Source organism: Haplochromis burtoni, unplaced genomic scaffold (assembly GCF_018398535.1).
Source record: "Haplochromis burtoni strain Fernald_Lab_line unplaced genomic scaffold, NCSU_Asbu1 Contig_336, whole genome shotgun sequence".
NCBI lineage: Eukaryota > Metazoa > Chordata > Actinopteri > Cichliformes > Cichlidae > Haplochromis > Haplochromis burtoni.
In genome coordinates, this window is record NW_024582697.1 from 253,272 (window position 1) to 275,395 (window position 22,124).

Sequence of the window (22,124 nt, forward strand, 5' to 3'; positions counted from 1 at the left end):
GTTACAAAACAGCAACAATAAATATTGGAATCGTACTTTTTTGAGTATCTAAGGGATTCAATGTGAAGTTAAACTTCCACACAAGGAGAAAAAGGGCAGTTTTATTGGTCCGGCCCACTTAAGATCAAAGTTTTTTTTCCCACATTCCTGGGTTATAGTTTTGCAGAATGGTGAATGTGAAGTGGGATCTTTAGTCATGCTGTACTTTTGAGGGTTTAACTTCACACCCACTTTGTATAATTAATTCTTCACCTCTTTACCCATGCCAATCCCTTCAGCAGAGAAAGCATGCACCTTTACCTGTTCTGGTAGCTGTAGTAGGTGCTATCCCTCGAGATGGTGCACAACTGTTTGCCATAGCAACACAGTGTCTGTGGTGAGAACTCAAACTGCAGGGTGGAAAAAAAAACCACAAAACATTAAGGTACACGTAAATGTGACAATCAGCTTTCATCTAAAGTCAACAGCCAAATAAAGACTAAACTAAGGGTAAGTGACTTTTATCAGTAAGCAGAATGGTGTGCTGCCCTAAGTAGCTTGTGTTGACTATCCAGGATGTGCCATCTTACCTTCCTGCCACAGCAGTAGCCCAGACCCTGCATGACAGGATCGATTTCTGCTTCAAACACTTCTGCCAGTTTGGTGCAGTACTTGTAGACTCGGGATGTTTTACGATTGTACAGCCACGCATTGTTGAACATGAGCCACACATCTTCCACGTACTGCCACGGTTCCTGGTACTGACCCGTGTCCAGCTTGCGCTTGATGGTGGATAAGTCAATGGGATTCTTTACTATGTCAAAGTAGTCCTACAGGAGCAGAAGCAGAGAAGCAATTCCAGGATTGAGCAAATGACCCATAACAATTCGAAGCTTTGAGTAAAGGCACATCATTAAGTATACTTACAGGGATACCCAACAGCATTGGATCTACAGGTTGTCTAAAAGGCAGGGACTCTGGGTCTTGCTTGTAGAGGGCTTCAAGTGTTGGCATTAGAGCTTGCCTCAGTTCCTCTGGCTTGAAAACTAAAGACAAGAATAAGCCCATGAGGAAAAACACATAAACAGCATACCTATGTCTAAAAATAAAATAATTATTAATAATAATAATAATGGATTGGATTTATATAGCGCTTTTCAAGGCACCCAAAGCGCTTTACAATTCCACTATTCATTCACTCTCGCATTCACACACTGGTGGAGACAAGCTACAGTTGTAGCCACAGCTGCCCTGGGGCAGACTGACAGAAGCGAGCCTGCCATATCGCGCCATCGGCCCCTCTAGCCAACACCAGTAGGCGGTAGGGTAAAGTGTCTTGCCCAAGGACACAACGACCAGGACAGAGAGCCCAGGGATCGAACCGGCGACCTTCCAGTTACAGATACACTTCCCAACCCCCTGAGCCTGAGCCATTTAGCTAAGGAATCGTGACATTCCTTAACTAAATGGACTCAGTACTGATCAGTGGCGTGCTGGGTTTACAAATTAAATGCCTGGTGATGCAGGCATAAAATTGTGTCTTGTTCAATAGATTTCCACTCCAGAATTAGTTTAAATACTTAAATAACACACATACACACAAAATACTAATACCCATAAAAAAATTTGACTTCATGTTAAAATGTCTGAAAGGCAAATGCTGTTCTTTTTTCAAAAACGCTGCCATTAGATAAAGCTGTTGATAAACATTGACAAAAGGGACGAATACAAAAAAAAAAGAAAAAAAGAAAAAAAGAAATTGCACTTATATCACGATTAGGTGTCAATGATTACAGCCTTCTTGGGAAGTGACAAGTGGAACCTGCCTCTGACATCCAGGGCCCAGTTCTCTTTATGCTTTTGAAGTGTTTGCTGTCATCATGCCAGGAATTTAAAAAGCCTTCAGAAAATAGTCTCTAGATACTTTTAAGTCTGGCAAAGGATTAAAAAGATGTACAAATAAATAAATTGCTCCACCATGAGGAAAATGATCTACAAGTGGCTAATGCTTCAAACAACTAGTTACTTTATCTGTTAAATTAAAACAGCAGCTCATTGGAATTCCACTATAAGAACCAGATTGCATCAGCCATTAGAGATCACATACGTTTAACATGTACAGGAGACATGCCAGAAAATTCTTTGTTGTCCTATTAAAGCATTAACGCAAAACTACAGTCTGCCAGTGAATACAAAAGAAAGGGCTTTTGACAAGAACATGCTCTGGACAAACAAATACAACACAATAGCAGTCGTTAGGCTCGGACCAAAAGTGGCTTTTCAGAGGAAGCGTCTTGGACCACCTGTTAAGTATGATGGAAAAAAAATCTTGTGGTTTGAGGCCAGCGACCTGCCTCCGGGGCTGGGCAGCTCACAGCTCAACTATTTTTGTGAAAGATAGGCTATTTCCTTTGAAATGTTGTGGAGTGATTTTAAATAGTCTATGCAAAGCAACCCTCAACAATAGAACATTTACAGTTAGCCAACATGTAGCTTTTCATCTGTCTGATGAGACTTGTGGACAATCACACAAAACTCTTGCACAAAGACCGTCATGCTAAAAGGGTCTAAACAAGATTTTGAGGCCAAGAGTGTACTTCCTATATACACAGAAAAGCATCCACTGGTATTTTAGTGAAAGTGTTGTGGTGAGTGAGTGACAAAGCCATTTTCCTTGTGCTGCTGTTTAAGTATAACACCTTTAACTTGAGCACTCTACCAAGGAAGAGCAAGCATTTGGGTGTTCAAGCGTGCTGAAAAATACCAAAAAACGATTTCATCCTATGTCTAATTTTTTTACACCTTATATCTAAATATAGTAACATTACTTTTTTTGCGGCTCTGAGCGGTGGTAGTTGACGTGCTGTTGGCCCCACTTTCCTCCTCTTCTTTGGGTTCTGTCTTCACTTCTGGCTTCTTTTCCTCAGTTTCCATTGGTTCCTGCTTTGGTTCTGCTGCATCTGGCTCCTCTTTCTTCACCACTGGGGGTTTGGTTTCTTCCTCCTGATTATATATTAACACAATGATTGTTAACCATCTATCCAACACTGATAAGACAGCAAACCATCAAGCACTTGACACCCATGGAAGCATAACGCCTTAGATTAAGTTACTGAAATCCCACAAGACAGATTTACTGACAGAACTGGTTTATTTGTGGTGGAGAAAGTTTGCACATACCTCCATTTTTACATCATTCTGCGTCTTCAGAGAGCTGCTGTCGTCTTCTTCATCTTTTACTTCACTTTTGGCTTCAGTGCTGCTCATATCAGGCAGGGCCTGCTGGGAACTCAGTTCAGCCACAGAGCCTGGGGTAGGCACTCGGTTATCTATGCTCGCTGCTGTTTGATGGGACAACTTAAAGCAGAAACAGAAACTGTTTAGTGCTGCCAGTTTTTAAAAAATAATTCTGATTTATAAGAAAAAAAACTTTTCCCCTCCTGCGATTAAAATATTGACAGCTAAATTTTATTAAATAAAATTTGAAATATTGTTTGGTTAAAACACCTGGATGGTGCTTTAAAGGAAAGTGAAAAAGGCATAAGCAATTCAAGAGCTGTGGTAGCTTTTCAGGGAAAAACTAGTATCTCACCGGCGTGCTGGGGTGCTGTGCCTGCACAGAGGAGGGCTGCTGCATCTGGCTGGAGGGCTCAGGTTGGGGCTGCAGGGGTGTGAGAGGGTGAGAAGGGTCAGGTGGTGTCCCCAAGGCTGAGGGGGGACGAGGGAGGCCACTAGGTATGTGGGTTGGGGTGGAGGAGGGCCCACCCGTGGACACGGGAGTGGAGGGCTGTGGAAGCATCTGGGAGTGGGTGGGAGTATGGTGTGGCTGTGGCTGCGGTGGTGGTGGCGGCGGCTGCTGCTGGGTGGCAGAGGCACTGGGTGGAGGGGTGGTACCCAGGGCAGGCTGAGCTGTAGGGCCACAGGGCAGCTGAGAGCCAATGGAGCTCAGTGCATTCAGAGGGAGGTTAGAGTTTTGTGGCTGTTGGAACAAAGATGTGCGCACTATTAGAATAACTTTACCAACCATTTACAAAGCGTGTGACACCAAAGTCACACACAAAAGATTATATATTTAAAAAGAAACAAGCAATGTGCAATAAAAAGTCTAGGAGAATTAAGAAAAAACCTCAGCATCTTTCTCACCTGTGTGACACTAGCCTGTGACATGGCAGGTCCCAAACCTATATTCACATTCATCGCTCCACCCGCACTTACAGGAAACTGGCCCTGTTGCAGGAACTGGCCTTGGTTGGCTGGCTGAGATACCATGTTATTAGCATGACTACCCATAATTCCTTGAGTCTGAGGCATCCTTGATGGAGACATTCCCATCTGTAAAGTCAAAGAGATCAAATAGATAAATCAAAACAACAGACAACACCTATTATGAAGGTGTCTGCCAGGTAAAATCATTTGTTTCTAAAGGAAATGCTACCAACATGCAAGCTACCACAAGGGCATCCTGCTATTTTTCTGAAGGTCCTGTGGTGTAAACTTAACAGCCTCTGCTGACTCAAAGAAGAATACAGACACAAACTACACCTGGGACGGCTGTAAGCCCAGGCCTGGGCAGTAGTTTCAGTACAGATTATTCATTAGCAGCTGGTTCATAAATGAATCAAGATCTGTGTGAACTACAGGAAACACATTTCGTATTGATGCTTCCGTGTGACAATAGTAACAGAGCATTAACTAAATATACAGTTAAAGACTCGCGTATTTCACGGTCAAGAAGAGGGAAAAGAAATTTAAGGGAGCAAGCAAGTGAGCTCAGAGAAAAATAGCTGCTTTAAGGCAAGAGAAAAGGGAAAGAAAAACAAAACACAAAAACAAAACAAAGGAGTGTATCTAACCGCTGGCATGGAGTTCATGTTCATCTGCTGTGGATGGTTCCTGGGGGAGGGAGTCCTTGCTCCCATGGGTGCCTGAGGCATCTGTGTATTCTGCACTGCCATTGGGTTAAACTGATTCATTCCTGTGGGGACAAGTACATATCTTGTTAAGATCCTTGGGAATTAATATAATTTAATAATGCATAACCAAATGGGATATAAGGGAGACTTAACCAGATCAATTTAATATCCCGTATCAGAGCAATTTAACAGGTGTGGACAAATAAAACAAATAAAAGTGGCATTCAACAGACAAACCACTAGAGCATGTTAGAAATAAAAGATGCAAATTCAAGTGCTACCCTCCCCCCAAAAAAACAAAACAAAAACCAGAAGATGAACACATACCTTGTGGTATGCGGGGCATCATCTGATTTTGCATGTTAGGCATCTGTGTAGGTCCATCTGAGAAGACAGGATAAGTCGAGGTTCTTTTAAAAGATTCTTTCAGATAAAAACAGAGATTTGATGAAACATTAAAGTAATTATAACATAAGGTATTTTGGTACTGTCAACTTAGGACAGTCAACGGCTGATTAAGAATTTAAGTTACTAACTAGGAGGTCGAATGGCTTGTCCTGGGCCCATGGGGTTGGGCTGAGGCTGCTGTGGCCCAGCTGGTCCCATGCTAGGCTGATTCTGAAGCCGGGAGCGCCTTTTCTCCTCCAGTTCCTTTTGTATCTTGTAAATTTTTTCTGCCAGGAAGTGGTAGTACTCATCCTAGTGAGGAGGCAGGGAAAAAAAAGAAAAAAAAAAAAAAAGGGGGGGGGAGAGAGATAGAGAGAGAGAGAGAGATAGAGAGAGATATTTTAAAAATGATTTCATCTCAGTCGCAAGGATAGCTGCACAAAGAGCTTTAAAGATATTCAAAAAGGATGAAGGTGGAATAGTGTGAAGATGCTTTATCAAGTTACCCTGCTGTTAGCCGACTCATACATGTCACCCTCAACCTTGCGTGCATAAGCCACCAGGTTCTCCATGCGTCGGTCCTTCAGTGCTGCTGGGTCTGGGGTTGGGAATATGGCTTGTACTCTGATGAAAAAAATAAAATAAGCAAATATAACCTGTTGTACCATATGAGAACTCATCTATCTACAAACACAGCTGTTTTATTGTTGCACTTACAGTTTATGCACCAGATGGGTGCGCAGGTCCTGAGTAACATGTTCATGCCAGGCCTTCCTTAGCCCTGTGGCAGACAGAGGGGTGGCAGCGGGGAGGTTTCCCATGCCTCCTACTACTGACCCATCTGGCATCAGCTGACTGTACGACGGACGCAATTTGAACATAATTTGTAAATAACACTGAAAAATTATCTTCTATAAAATTAAAAAAATTACCGAAGAGACTGAGAACACATATTTATGACTGACTTGAGAGGCATAAATTTATTTTGGGAAGGGCAGTACAGTAGACCTCGTTTCAAGTGATGCAGAAGGAATGAAAAGTCTTACCTGCTAAGCGCAGACAACGAGGAATCAGAGTGCATGCCAGTCTGGTTTGAGGAGGGGGTACCCATGCTTCCTGCCATCTGATTCATCTGATTAGAGCCTGGTAAAAACAAAGAAGAATTTATGAAAAACTGGCACAGAAGCAATTATACACAAACTTCTAAACTGGCATTTCGTTTTATTCCATACCTAACGGGTTCATATTTCGCATCTGCTGGTGCTGGGGGCCCTGTGGGTTTTGCTGAGATGGACCCTGGCCCTGCACCTGAGCAGGAGACTGGTTCCCATATGGCAGGCCCAGGGCTTCATAGGCCCTCTGCATGGAGCTGGGGTCAATTTGTGTTGTAGCGCTGCTGATGGCTGTTGCACTGGGCTGGCCAGGTCCAACTGTATTCATGGCATTTTGTAGACTGGCTCCAGATGAACTTAGCGTAGCTGAAGGGAGAAAACAGGATGATAAGTGTTTTTGCATTATAAATAGTATATTAAATAATTAACTCAAGTAATAGCCTTCAGGTGTGCTTCTATGCTCTCCTGTATTAATAATGTCAGCCTATAAATTGTTAGAAAAAAAAAAAGATTAGTATATGACTATAACAATTTTAAACATAAAAATGAAAAACTTGTTGTTGTTTTTATGTGAAAATTTAAAAAAAAAAAAAAAAAACAAAACAAAAAAACAAAAACAAAAACACCCTACAAATAGTCTTTTTGGGACTTTGACATCCCTGTGCTGCTCCCTGCTGTGTTGATAGCTGACAGGGAGCATGCTGCCTCTGTGGGGGATTTAAATCTGTCATAGGGCTTTTTAACCAATTAGAGAGCATGCTGTCCCAAGAACCTGCCCCCAGTGTTAAAAGCGCCACTGAGCCCCTCCCCTGGGTGTCACATTACAGGCCCAGTATTTCTAGAGGAATCCTCTTGCAGCTCGAGCCCTCACAGTCTGCGAGCCAGCAGAGAAGTGGCAGTGAAACAACCTGCAGGTGGCACCACTTTATACCACAAACATGAGAGGCTTATCCCAGAGTAATGACTGCTTTACTGAAAAGTTACCTGCATTTCAGATATCTTCTTTATAATCCATGTGGGGTTTTTTCATATGGGTTTAATGAATAATTAAGATTAAAATTATGGAGCTGCTGAAGTTACTTACGCTGCTGATTCCTTTTGTCACTTGCATTTTTCAAAGGCAGGCACACCGGACAGTCGTGCCGCGTACAGTTCTTCCAGTGGGAAATGATCTGTCTGGATGATGCACAGTGTGCAACTGGAGAAAAATAAAGCACAAATAGGAAAAATAGAGTGAGGTGCTGGTGACAGTTAATTCAGGAGAAATCGCAAGACTATTGAACCCCAATATCTACACACTACAGTGAAGAACAGGTGCTGGTTAAATGGAGAAAAAAAAATATAAAATGTCAAATTTCCAAGTCTATAACTCTTGGATGCATTCATCACTACCAACAACTGTCAGAGTGAAGCTACTGACTAACAGACATGGACCAAACTGTAGGAGAAACTTGTTTGTAACTTAAGATTCAACTTTTGTTGGGTAATGTCAATCACTGAGGCTTGGTTAATGAAACAATTGGACTGTCTCCATTTAAGCAATAAATCGAAAAGTGACACAATTGTAATCCTCAGCATTTTATTTTAAAGCCACATTTTAAAATTTAAAGTCAGTAATTTTCAAAAAGGCAAATTTCATGGATATTTTTTATTTTTTGAAATTTCACTCAAAACTATTGTGGTAATGGTATATGTGCGAGTCTGAAGAAACAGGTGTTTATTGTCGTTTGGATGAAACTTGCAAGACATCAACGCCCGGTGCCATTTTGTTTAGATGCTAAATGAAATGGCATCAGGCCCACATCACAGGCTCTAATTATGGCTGCAAACACATGGCACAGTAAACCCATCTGTTAGAAGCCGAATCTCGTTTTTATGAGATTATTAGCAGCAGTTAGCAGATAAAATACCAAATTAGAAGAACACGGTCACATAAAAGCTCATATGGGTAGATCCAAGGCTTCTCTTTATTTATTTTTTAATTCAGTCTCTAAAAACTCATCACTTTCACTCACCGTGGCAGGCTTTGCCAGCCTGGCAGTGGGTCATATGGTTGAGTACGTTCTTCATGGTGCGGCAGTGGGGCAGGGTGCAGGTCCTCATCTCCCCGTTGGCCTGCTCCCGCCGCTGGCACTTGTGTGCATGCAGCAGCAGGACCAGCTGCTGCTGAATGAGTTTTCGCTTCTCAGGGTCGGCCGTTGGGCCTGCGGACACACCACCGGGAGCAGGGACCATTGATGCTACCTGTTGCGGCATCTGTGATAAACACACAATACGCACACAAGTTAGTGATGGATACGCACAGAGGTGCAAACTCAGACACAGATGTGAAACCCCGGGAGGCAAAAACTTAAATGTGGATATATGATTGATCATAGCGTGAGGAGAGGAAAAATATTATTCCTCTGACTGAAGCTATGCATATTTTTTTGGCCTTAGATTTAAGTCTTTATCATAGGTATGAAACCCCAAAACGTGATCTACGTGGTAACCTGATGTGCACCTCCCTGGAAATGTAACTACACATGTCATTGCAGGCCAGTATGCATTTCTGGCTACTTTTTAATTGCAGTTTTTTTTTTTTTTTTAACATTTGTCAGTACGAAAACAACAACTTTCACCTCAATATGATAAATAATCATCACAGTCTCAATATATAATGGGGAGATTTTATCCCCAGCTGAATTTATAAGTTTGTTCACTCAACTCCAGTTTTAATGGAGAGAAAGGGCATATTAACGGGGGAAAAAAATCCAGAAAAAGACATTGCATAAAACCTAGAAATGTGCATCTGCTGGTGCTGGGGGCCCTGTGGGTTTTGCTGAGATGGACCCTGGCCCTGCACCCGAGCAGGAGACTGTATGCAATTGTAATAGAGTGAAATATGTTGTTTTTTTTCCTTTACAACCAGTCTTTTGCAGATACTCCTGATTACAACTTAAGTGTATGAAACGCAGATTTCCACAGAATCTTTTTTTTTTCTTTCCCCAATCTATCGTCTGCACCCCCATGGACAAGGCCAAAGAGTGTCAAAGAATGTCAGAGACAAGACTGTCGACCTGCACAAGGCTGCAATGAGCTGCAAGACCCATCAAGAAGCAGCTTGGTGAGATTAATCAGAAATGGAAGAAAAATAAATCTTCGTACTCGTTAAGGAACTCCATGCAAGATCTTGCCTCATGGATTGAGGATGATGATGAGAAAAGATGGTGGATCAGCCCAAAAATACAGAGGAGCTTGTCAATGATCTAAAGGCAGTTGGAACCACAGTCACCAAGCATTACACCATTAGCAACACACAATGCTGTAATCAATCAAACTGTAATCAGCACCTTCAAAGACAACCTGCTCAAGAAGGCACATGTACAAGCCCGTGTTAAATTTGCTAGCTTGACCTGTCATCTTTGAAGGAAGAGAAATGCAAAGTATAACCCAATGAACACCTCTCCACAGTCAGGGATGAAACATTGTGCTTTGAGGCTGTGTTTCTGCTAAGTTTACAGGACAAGTTTACCACACTGAGGGGCCAATACCATAAAATCTTTACTGAGAAGCTTCCCACAGCCAGAAGACTGAAGATTGTAACTTTAGAAGACCCATTCACGACCAATGACCCAAAGCATACTGCCAAGGCAAAAAGGAGGGGCAAAAGAAGAAGAACATTCCCTCCTGAAATGTGGCCAAACCTGGTGACCAACTACAAGAACATGCAGTGGCCTAGCCAGTCTCCAGAGCTCAATCTTACAGAAAATCTGTGGAGGCAGCTGACGCTTTGAGTTGCCAAGCGGCAGCTGAGAAACCTAAAGGATTTAGAAAGTTTCTGTAAAGAAGAGTGGACCAAGATCTTGAGATGTGTCCAACTACAAAAACATCTTACGCATGTGTTTGCCAGCAAGGGTTTTCCCACATTCTCCAAATTTTGCTTGGCGATCAAATACTTATTTCACTCACTGACATGCAAACAAAATTATAACTTATGTGTCATATTTTTTTGGGACTTCGATTGATATTCTTTCTCGATTTAAAATAAAACTACCTAAAAATTAGAGACATTTATTTCTAATAGGTGAGCAAAGCTACAAATTCAGCAGGGGATCAAATAATTATTGCCCCCACTGTAAGGAATCGCAGATATTAGCAAATTCCTGGAAGGAGATGACAAAATGTTGGAATGACGATGAGGGAAAATGCAAAATAGTGACAAAACTTTAGGGACAAATATGTCTGCCTCTGCTTACATATTTCCGTCGCAGACATTAGCGTGTTCAGAGAGAACCAGACGGACAGAGAGAGAGAGAAAGTGAAACAATTTCCCATTTCCAGCATTAACCACACACACACAAAAAAAAAAAAAATTACTGACCATGAGGGGACAGAACGGTTAAAACAATAAGTCATCTGCCGGAGTCTATTCTTTTCAGTTTTTCCCTCCACTGATATAATTCCTCCAACTTTAATCTGTTTTTACACACATAAAAACTAGCGCACCCATCTTCCCCCAACACACTGCAAACCCTCCTCACACACATACTCTCTTTCACCAACAAATACACAAGAGTTAACCTACCATATCTGCTAGTGCACAGCTACATTAAACTCCAACTAAAAAATAATAATAATAAATAAAAAAAAACCCAAAGAAATGCCCCGTCTGTTTTTTCTTGTTTGTAAATGAATGATCACTGTAGCCCGTACTAGGGCTGGGCGATATGACCCAAAATTCATATCTCGATATTTTTTAGCTGGATGGCGATATAAGATATATGTCTCGATTTTTCTTTTAAAGCCATAAGTTAAGAACAAAAAGAGAGTTCTTAGTCACACTGTGTCCCAGATGTCACACGGGCACTTTTATTGACATACAGCGTAGATGTACATGAAGAAATTACTCAAAAATAAATTATCAGCATATATTAAATAACATGGTCCATAAATAAAAGGAAACAATGTTGTTTTTGTGCATAACAAAAAGCTCACAATTGTGCAGTCAAAATGTAAACTAATAGACGCTGAGCGTAATAACAAAGAGACAGATTTCACAGCTGCACCACGTCTCTGAACAGGTGCCATTTGTGGTCCTTATACACACAGTACGTATCACTCCGCGAGGCTCCGTAATCCGTAATCCCCCGACAATCCATCAAGCGGTGCAGCTCCGTAGCTTAGCAAAGTCATAATAAAACATTTTTTGACGGATTGCCGAGCGCTGTGTACCACATAAAATCGGTTCGCGGTCAGTAAGCACAACCAGAATTCATACATAAGGCGCACTGTCGATTTTTGAGAAAATGAAAGGATTTTAGGCCGTGCAGCCCCTCCTGGCTGCATGTCGTTAGCGCGGTTAGCTCGTTAGCGCGGTTAGCTCGCTAACACGTTGACGCCGTCCAGCCCCACGCACGGGACGATCCGCGGTAACTCGCTAACGGAGATTTTCCGCTTTCATCTTGTCATTGCCTGCAGGTGAAGCTATGGGGGAGGCGGAGTTGTGTTCAGTGAAGGAGAGGCGAGGCCGAGTAACGTTGCGTAGAGACAAAAGTGGACGAAAGAGAGGCAAACCTGCGGCTCCACAAGTATAATTATAACGTAACATAGACTATATCAATATAAACGATATTGTCACATCTTATATCTCGTATGAAAATATATCGATATTTTTAAAAAACTCGATATATCGCCCAGCCCTAGCCCGTACCCACATCTACACTCAACTGGAAGAGTGCCGTTGCGCTGGTATGAACATGTGTGCGGGCACATGCGCTCCCACACACCATCGCAACTGTCGGTCATGTATGTCACGTATAACATTGCATTAACAGCAAAGACGACATGCAGTGTAATCACAGGAAAAAGTGGTGACGACCGTTAATGTTAAATGGATACTCAGATAAGTGAAACATTATACACAAGTGGATTAAAAAAAAAAAGAAGTCCATCAAAATAACATTAAAACTAGAGTTGCATCCAAACTGTTAGAGCTGGCATTCGCTACATCAAAACAACTCAACTTCAACGGGCCAATTAATAGTCTCAAGCTAATTAAGGTTATTAAAATGCTACAGAAGATTTACTTTAAGGCGTGCTGTGACTGGAAAATTCAACACCCAACCCAAGTTAAAGCAAAAGTCATCCTTTCTTTCTCAAGTCTTCACTAAATTTGGACAACAGTTGATTTATTTCCAACACTAAATACTTTAAAGAAAACAAATTTTGTTCCATCCTCCATCCCCGACCTCACAAACTACCATGCCAACATTGCCAAAAATCTTATAAGACTGTAAGATCTACAAAGATGTTTAAAAACAAAGAACCCTCCAAATACCATTTCACACAGTTTAACCTCTTATCCTGGTTGCTGTCCACTTATGGTCAGTAATAAGGGTTGACTAACATACATTGCTCAATGAGAACAAACTTATGCTACTGTGCCATCATGCTGGAAGCATGAAATAAACTTCCTGTTATGTTTCTCTCCCTCTCTTACCAGTGGCAGTAGTGAGAGATCAATCTATGAAGTCCTAATTAGCCACAGTACGCATTAGGGTGGGTGGATAGCACCAAGTTAGAAGAGGTGCACTTTAAACCCTTTGGATGTATTTTTTAAAAAGGCAACAGCGAAGCCCGGGGACTTCCTGCAACTAAACTTGGTTCATGGTGTTGACATACTCAAAGTGCAAAGCAATGCAGAAGACAGTGGAGAACATGAAATGCTCAATAACCATAAGTGCAACGAAATGCATTGTAAGGCAGACCACGCGGTTTATCAAACACTGTTTTTACTGTCCCTGCTTGACCTACAAAACCAGATGCAACGTCACATCTGTTTGATGATCAACAACAGACAGCTGTGGTTGACCAGTCAAAAGCAACAGCTCTACTAGGACTGAGTCACTTTCCCTGTAAGTACGCTGAAACAGACTTGCTGAAGTTTAGCTCCTGGTGCTCGTCTCCACAACAGGAAGATGACAGTGGGAAAAAAAGCTGAAACCAGGCCAACAGGTACAAGTTCAGGAAGGGCTCAGTAAGTTGTGTCAGAGTAAAAAAGCTAAAATAAGAATTTAATGTGTAGCAGCAAGGACAGAAACTAACTTTAAACTAAAGCCTGGGACGTTTACCCTCGTTTATTATTTTTTTAAACAACGGACGGACACTCACCATGTTTGGCACACTCCCAGCTCCCTTCAAATCAGCAGGGAACTGAGGAAGGTTGTTGGAAATCGCTGTCTTGTTCTGCAGTTGTTGGGCGTTGACCCCCGCTGCCCCCATCTGTTGCACCCCAGGCTGGCCATACTGCTGGCTAAATGGAGCTCCTGGAATCGGCATCTACAGTGAGTAACAGGATGCAGGCTAGTTAGAAGACCTATCGTGCAGCATACCCTCATAGTGGACAGCTCCTTTACCTCTCCACTCACTTGTGTCTCATTGCAAATGGGACAGACTGTAACATACACTGCAAATCCAATGAAGGTCAACAGGAGCCCAAGAAGAGTTTTCCTACTGGGCACCGTAGGAGGTTAATCTGATAACGAACACACAGAACAAATTCAAGCACTCTCCTTTCAAGAAAAGGAGCACTGCTGCTGCCGCTTGTTATAAAGTTTCGTTGTTGTTTTCGTTTATGTTGAAAGCGCAGGTAAAAAACAAATCCTTCAAAGTCTACAAAATGATGGTCAGTCTTCTCATCAGTGTTTCCCAGTAAAGAAAAGTCACATTAAAGGATAATTCCAGTTTAATTCAACCATGTGTTTGGCTTTATGACTCTACTCCACATGTTTCACTTCCACTGTGGGGAGACACAGGGAAACAGGGAATGACACAAAAAAAGCTGTAAATGCTGTTGTGTGAAGGAGCTAGCATGGGCTCCATGCAGTTTTTCAAACCAGCAGATTTTTATACGAATCATTTGTCCTCCGTCTGACTGAAGGTAAACAGAAATTAGCTGCCTTGCATGAAAACTCGCGAGCCGAACTAATCACTGACACACACAGTTCAGCATTTCCTCTTGGTTAAACCCCTTCCCCCACCAGTGATTACTCCACATACCACTATGTGGACAATCAGTCATTTGATTTTAAACGGTTGGCCATATTTATTTGCGCCATCGTCCACAGAAAATGATCCCAAACAAAATGAAGATGGATGAAGAGACCGAAAGACCGTCCTGCTTTCCCAGCCAACGAAGGAAACTTTTGGTGAGACGTGTTGGCAGCAGACTTGGAAAATCCTGACGTGTCCATAAGTTATAGTAATCTAACTACAACTAATGAATCTGAAGCTTCGATTAACACTGCCACCCAGACAACGTGTTTTGTAGAAAACAAGTGAAAGTAGAACTAATTAAAATGACAATTTAATGTGCCACCTGCAAGAACAAAAGCATGTGGTTACAAATACTCTTCAGTATCTATGTTACCAAAGTTGTGTGCGTATTGGAAAATTAGCTCAAGGTACATAACACTCGTTTATTAGCCAGCAAGTGTGACATCTTCTTAAAAGAGTGTTCCAGAAGCTTATTTCAATTTCTTAAAATTACATATTTCCTTTTTTTTTTTTGATGAAATTTCAGTTTCAATCACCTCCCGCGTCTTGGCAGGCTTCACCAGGAGCAAAATTAACAGACTTGATCACACAACATTAAGGCCACACATACAGATACTTCCTTATCAAGAGCTCCGACCACCATTTATTACCACAGCCGACATTAGCTTTTTGTTCCCTTTGATACCCTCAACTTGAACCGTTCTGCTGCTTCTGCTTGACGCTGTTCTGTGGTGGCCAAAGCAGCAGTCTGCTTTGCTTTCGCTGCTGGGCAGGGCTTGCCCAGGAAAAAAAAAAAGGGAGGTGACAACACAAAGCTTGCACAACAGCTGAGCAGAGCACTGCACTGCTGCCTGCCCCTCCCCCTTCCACTTCTCCACACAGAGAGACACAGATGCTTTCCTGCTGCCGCTCTCTCATTCACACATTCTGCCTCCCACATGGATTCTCCCACTTGATGATCTGTACGTATTACAGGCAGTTATTGCCTGCAAACGGTGGCACGCGCCAAAAATGACGTGACAGCTTCTGTTGTTCCGTGCAGTGCGCTTTGGTGTTGTTTTAGCTTGTAAGCTGGCCCGCGCAGCACAGCTGGGCTGGAGACACGAGAGCGTGAGCCGTTTGGTCTCTACATGAATTTCAACGATAGGAGTACAAAGATTTCCAGATGGCTTAGTGGGAGATTGCAGCAACAATTGGAAAACATGAGAACTTCTGCAGAAAACTTTTTTTTAAAGGGTCCAGAAACGCTTTGTTTCACATTTCAACTTCTTCCATTTCGGCGCTAACAAGTTTTGTTTGCAAGTCGAGCAAAGTTGAGGAAAGACACCATAATAAAAGTGGTGGCTTCGCACGCAACTGGAGACAAATACTGCCACATCACCGCTGATTTAGGAAGAGAAGAGGTGAAAACCGGAAGCATTGATTTGAGAAGTCAAAATCTCCTTATGTGTAACCTGTTAATCTCTTAGCTTCTACACTTGACATATTGTCAACCTAGCAATAGTGGCAGCGGTGCATGGCTACTTAAAGTGACTCCGAAACAGCAGTGCTGAGTGTGTTGAGCATAAAAGCGGCCTTAAGAAGCACCGACTCTTTCCCCTCATTCTCAGTGGATCTAATTTTCTTATCTTCTTTAAGTATTTACAGTCTGATTAATAAACGTTTATGACAGATGTAAAAATGCTGTACTAAAATTAACTGATTATTTTAAGGTGGAGGTTTTTTTGTCTATTGCCACTTTACTGTATGATGGCAATTCAATTTAATTCTTTCAAAAAATTCAAATAATCATGCTATGTTACTTGCAGCTCACATGAATTGTTTGGTCAAAAAGATAAAAATTGCTCCATATATTAAAAATTGTATTAGCTATATCTGCCCAAACAAAAGAAACAAAAATAATTTAAAAAAAAAAATCTTACTTTAAATTAATGTTTTTCCTCACAAAAATCACAACAATTTGATCAGACTACAGTCGGTCCACAAGTAGACAACTATGGCGAGGACAGCAGCCATATTGAAATAAGGTACAGTACGTTTTCCTTTTCCTTTTCCTTTTCGAATCACAAAACTTCTTGATCGCATGTCATACTGCTCACAAGCTGGTTCAAATCGACCTATTTTTCTTACCCCATTTCCTCACCTCAAACATAATCATGGTGTCTCAGTACGATCAAAAGGTGACAGTTTCAGTTTCGTACAAATGACATAATATATAAGGGAGATTCAAAGCAATACACGTTGTTAAACAATGAAATAACACAAACAGTCCTATATTACTGCGTATGTGTCTATATGAGGAAAGGAGGGGCTTTTTTTCATGTGGCAATGTCTGTTCAAATAATCTTAGTGAGAACTAGCCTGCTGGTTTAACCCTGGTTTCCTGTCAAACCGCAAAGCTCTCAGACAAAAGGAAAGACATGTTCTCACAATGAGCACTTCAAAGTCTGTGAAAGTAAAGATTATCACAACCAACTGCACCAGTAGCACATCATGGAAATTATTTTTCATTCACAAACTTTGACTCGCTTTGTAGAAGTACGATGACACAATTTTCAGGTCTCGTCACATTTGCCCTGGTTGTGTCAACTTGCAGCATGTAAGACCACAATGACTGACACCACTGACTACAGCCTGAGCGAATTCCTATTCAGAATGTATGTACTTGTATTTTTTGCACTATAAGGCGCACTTAAAATCCTTTAATTTTCTCAAAAATCAACAGTGTGGGTGTAAACTCTGCTTCAGGTCCCAAAGTCAAACGAACACTGCAACATCATTGAGAGATAAAAACGATCTAAATTCTTTGATCTTTAATAAAATGATCAGCGTTGCTGCTTTACCAGGTGGAACAATAAAGTTTAACATTCAGGCATCCATGAAAACAGAATTTGTTAAATTTAACCGAGTTAGAAGTTAGCAGGAAGTTAGCTCGCTAGTTTCTACCTAAACATGATTTAGCATGTTCTGACAGAGATTTCTGAAAAAATTAAAACGTACAGCTCTGCTGTCACTTCCAACATAAATGAAGACAGAAAACTAAACAGCAGTTACGTTGTAGGGTTGGACTTGGACTAGCTGGTATATAATGATGTGCTGTACGATCGCTAGCAAGTGAGTATTTATTACACGGTGTGCTGCGGGGAAAAGCCTGTTCTAACGTTTGAGTCTAAGGTTTATTTTTTAGCACCTGACGGCTCTTTTTTTGCTTCTCATCCGTAAACACTGCATAATCTTTCACATGGTTCAGTTTATTTTGAAAAGTCTCAACAGGATCTTGAGCTTTATTGTGAAAGGTTTATGTGGAAAATAAACAAGCGGACACGCGATGTTTTACTGTCGTTGTTGCTAACGACAACGCATAAAAACAGGCACTTGTCCGTCCGTAGTGTGGTTATATTAAATATAAGAGAAAGAGAGAACTTTAGGAAATTAATATTTGCCACTACAATGGTCATTGTACTGGCAAATATTGCCATAAACAGTTTATTTTGCGACACCACGAAACAAACAATAGCGTAAAATGAAACGATAGACGTTTTTATATCGTCATCTGATACATATCGTTATATCGATAGTGAAGCTGGAGGATGAACGTTAACTTTTTTCCACTCAATAAAAGTTAATGTGAGGGTTCCCGACGGTTAGCGAAAAATGCAATCGCATGGCAGGACGCTGTAAACGGACCAAACTTCAGTCAGGAGAACAGCTAAAATAATCCATTCACAACAAGAGGGTAGTCATTAATATACTGCAAAAACATGTGAACAGAGCAGCTGTGAGAGAATTCAATATTAATGAATCAATGGTACGGAAGTGGAGGAAGCAAGAAAAATGAGCTTAGTAAAGCTTGACTTATCTGGTTGTTTTGTTTCGCTTAATGGGCCTTATGGTCTGAAAAATATGGTATTCAAGTTAGCTGAGCAGAGTTTCAAACCTTACCTTATTCATGTTTCCTGCTTGCTGTGCACTCATCGTGTTGTGCGCACCCATCTGTGGCCCTCCTTGTGTGAGTGCATCTCCCACCACACTGCTTCCAGCTCCAGCACCCACTTGTGTCCCCTGCATGGGCTGGCCCTGGTACTGCATGCCAAGACCAGGTCTCCCTCGCCCTGCTGGTCCCATAGCCCCATTAATCACTTGTCCTGTCTGGCTCATGCCACCATGAACCTGGCCCATAGGCTGGCTGAAGCCCATGCCTGCACTTCCATTGCCTTGTCCTGGACCTCCCTTCTGGCCCTGGGGAGACTGGTGATTGGGGGATCCCTGCCCTAGTGTATTTTTACCAAGCACACCACCTAGCTGGTTTCCCACCATGCTTCCTTGTGGCAGGCCACCTCCTAAATTGTTTGAGCTTCCCGGTCGCAAGAGCTCAGACAGCTGCTTGTGCTTCGCAGCAGCATCAGGAACCACTGAGTTAAGACCAGGACCAGCACCTGGGCCACCATTAGAGGACATTCCCATTACCAAGTCTCCATTGGGTATGAGCTCATCAGGAAGGTCATTTTCCAGGTCAAACAGTGACACAAGATCTAAAGAAGAGAGAAAGGAAAACAAGAATTAGTCAATAAGCTACCAGTTATTTATTAGCTGACTGTACAGGGCACGCAAAACCGCTAGCCCGACGTTCCGGGGCTAGCGTTTTTTCCCCAGTCGGGCTACTAAAATCTATCTCAGCCCTGCCCGTCGGGCTATCATAGGAAGGAAAAATGTGTCAGTGCTTTTACATTCTTTTGCAAATTTAGCTGGGTAATTATGTCATTAGCATCAATGATCCTCTTTCAATATGTGACGTATTGAAATCACGTTTGAATTTTCGCTTGTTTTTTGCTTTCACTTTCATTTTGCAATCGCACAAACTGTGTATAAAGAGCGGTGGTGAAATTAATGCTGACACTTATTCCATCAACAGCCATCCGTGAGAGAGGATATTCTTGCATGAACTGAGTGAAGACAACACATCATACCTCTCTACACCCTGAAACACTAAATGACTGCATGCAACTCTCCATTAATGGGGAAACAGTTGAATCTTTTTGCCCTGACAAGTCTATTCATTTCTGGATGTTTTCTTGAAAGGTTCAAAACAACTGGATCATAAAACCCCGACAAGAACAAAGAGCAGTGAAATGGAGGGCAATGCACAGGAAGAGAAAGCTGATGAAGGAGATGCTATGCCCTCAACGTCAAGTGGCATTTTCTCATCCGTGACTTCAGTGGAAATTTCAGATTCAGAATCTGACACAGACTGATTCATGTTCTACACCAGGGGTGGGCAACTCCAGGCCTCGAGGGCCGGTGTCCCTGCAGGTTTTAGATGTGTCCTTGAACCAACACAGCTGATTTAAATGTTTAATTTAGCTCCTCAACATGTCCTGAAGTTCTCCAGAGGCCTGGTAATGAACTAATCATGTGATTCAGGTGTGTTGACCCAAGGTGAGACCAATCTCCAGAGGTGCATTTGAACAGATGTTCATGTTGGATGAGAAGGCCTAGCTCCTAGTCCCTGCTCTAATTCATCCCAAAGGTGATCCATGAGGAATCAGTACAGGCCAGTAAAGTTCTTCCACACCAAACATGTTCAATCAAATCTTTTTGGACCTTGCATCATGTGCTGCTGAGGAGTCACGCTGGAACAGAAATGGGTCATCCCCAAAATGTTCCCACAAAGGTGGGAGCATAAAATTGTCAAAAATGTCTTTGAGGCGATAAGAATTCCTTTTACTGGAACTAAAGCCCCATTTCCATTATTACATAGTCGGATCATCTGCAGCATGCTTTACTCACAGCATCTGCCACTCAGCATTGTACTGGTGATGTAAGGTTTGGATGGCCATTCTTCCAAATATAAAGTTTGGAGGTCTGTAGAAACTGACTCTGCAGAAATCTGGCAACCTGTGCACACTATACACCTCAGCATCCAGTAACCCCGCTCTCTGATTTTATGTGACTACCACTTTGTGGCTGAGTTGCCGTCATTCCCAATCGCTTCCACTTTGTTATAATACCACTAACAGCTGACTGTGGAATATCTAGTAGTGAGAAAACTTCATCACTGAACTGTTGCACAGGTGGTATCCCATCATGGTACCACACTGGAATTCACTGAGAAATCCATTCTTCCACATATGTTTGTAGATGTAGTCTACATGTCGAGGTGCTTGACTTTAAAACTGTGGACATGGAAGTGATTGGAACACCTGAATTCCATGATTTGTATAGGTGAGTGAATACTTTAGACAATTAGCGGGCATTTCTGAAATTTCACACTGACTAACCTTCAGTTTAGAAACAATCAGGCTGAACAGAGAAAATAATTAAACTGCAGATGAACTCTTGCATGTGTGCAATGTTTACATTCACACACAGCAAACTTAAAAGTAAAATAATAAAGTAACACAGCCCCAGCTGTGACCTTACAGTAACACTGAGTACAAAAAAAAAAAAAAAAAAAATCATACAGAGGGGAGCTTTTGCTCTGAAACTCAGAGTACTCGTGGTGCAAAGAATGAGTAAACATGAATACTCAACACACAGATAACATTAATGAAGGTTATAGTCCAAATCGCATTTATGCCAAGGTCCTTAACATAGGGGCGTGAGCGTGGCTGTGAACGCCAGCCAGTAAACATTTTACTAGCACCACAACCACACCCGCACGCACGCCTGGCTCAATGTCTAGGGCCACTAGGTAATTACGACTGGAGTATAATCAAACCTGTTCCTCAATGATATGTGGCAGATACTACAAAAAGCTTAAATATTCTAGTCACAAACATTAAATAAAATACCGGAGGTAAGCTTAAGGTTAGAGGAATAAGACTTGGTGGACCAAGAAAACTATGTGAACTAGGTGTAGGCAAAGAGCAAGCACCCAGGCCTCGCTTAAGACCTTCAATATGATGACCCTATCCAAAAAATAAAAAGTACGGTCTGAAGCAGACTACTACTACATGCCAAGTAGTGGGAAATGGTAGTAACCACTATTCAGAGAATCCCACCATCCCACACTATTCTCTCTGAAGACGACATTACTACGATCGGCTATAATTCACCCAAAAGGTTTTCAGCAGTCACATTAAAATCTTTAATTTCTCTTCATCTGGTAGCAGACAGTTGTAAAGTGCTTCAGTTTCTCCTAACAACAAAGGAAGAAAAAAAAATCAGAGCAATTACAGCAGTACTAAAGCAACATTAGATTTATAAGAAACGTGTATGGAAAAAATCAAAGTAATTAAGTGTAATTAAGTAATTAATTTGCACTGCAAACCAGATGAAAGCACAAGGACACAAGCTCCCTTATAACCATTAGAAAGGCTTTACGTATGGCAAGTGTTTGAAAAACATCCTAATTAAATGAATATAATTTGGCCGCAGACAGGTGGGATAGGCGGTTAAGAAAATGGATGGATGGATGGACTTGTATGCCTCTTAAAACATGTACATGTACTGCAGCCACAGGTTGTGTGACAGAGAGCCAACGCTAAAAGCAAAGTGTTTCATGCTGCCGAAAGCAAACCAATGAAGAGACAAAATCAACTGTTAATTATCCTTTCAAAGGTTTCCCTACTATAAACTTGTGAACTTTACTTCCTCTAGAAAGATCTTGTTCCCCAAAGGCTCCATTTTCATCCCAGTGTAAAGCAAAAGGGGTGTTTTTTGCATGACAGCAGGGGAATTATTTTTTTTATCATTT

General features: G+C 41.7%; 1 protein-coding gene across 3 annotated transcripts in view; it reads right to left on the reverse strand.

Moving 5' to 3' along the window:
- crebbpb (CREB binding protein b) overlaps positions 1-22,124 on the reverse strand; it is a 42,249-nt gene that overhangs the window by 10,406 nt on the left and 9,719 nt on the right. For all 3 annotated transcript variants that reach the window (XM_042228619.1, XM_014340633.2, XM_005943985.2), the window contains exons 2-19: positions 18,371-18,960; positions 13,544-13,711; positions 8,407-8,647; positions 7,476-7,589; positions 6,512-6,757; positions 6,326-6,422; positions 5,997-6,134; positions 5,786-5,903; positions 5,429-5,591; positions 5,220-5,276; positions 4,833-4,954; positions 4,123-4,311; positions 3,572-3,958; positions 3,160-3,336; positions 2,808-2,982; positions 907-1,025; positions 570-809; positions 301-389 (exon numbers count right to left, since the gene is read on the reverse strand). In XM_042228619.1, the coding sequence (XP_042084553.1) occupies positions 301-389; positions 570-809; positions 907-1,025; positions 2,808-2,982; positions 3,160-3,336; positions 3,572-3,958; positions 4,123-4,311; positions 4,833-4,954; positions 5,220-5,276; positions 5,429-5,591; positions 5,786-5,903; positions 5,997-6,134; positions 6,326-6,422; positions 6,512-6,757; positions 7,476-7,589; positions 8,407-8,647; positions 13,544-13,711; positions 18,371-18,960 (3,430 nt within the window). The remainder of the gene's footprint in view (positions 1-300; positions 390-569; positions 810-906; positions 1,026-2,807; positions 2,983-3,159; positions 3,337-3,571; positions 3,959-4,122; positions 4,312-4,832; positions 4,955-5,219; positions 5,277-5,428; positions 5,592-5,785; positions 5,904-5,996; positions 6,135-6,325; positions 6,423-6,511; positions 6,758-7,475; positions 7,590-8,406; positions 8,648-13,543; positions 13,712-18,370; positions 18,961-22,124) is intronic.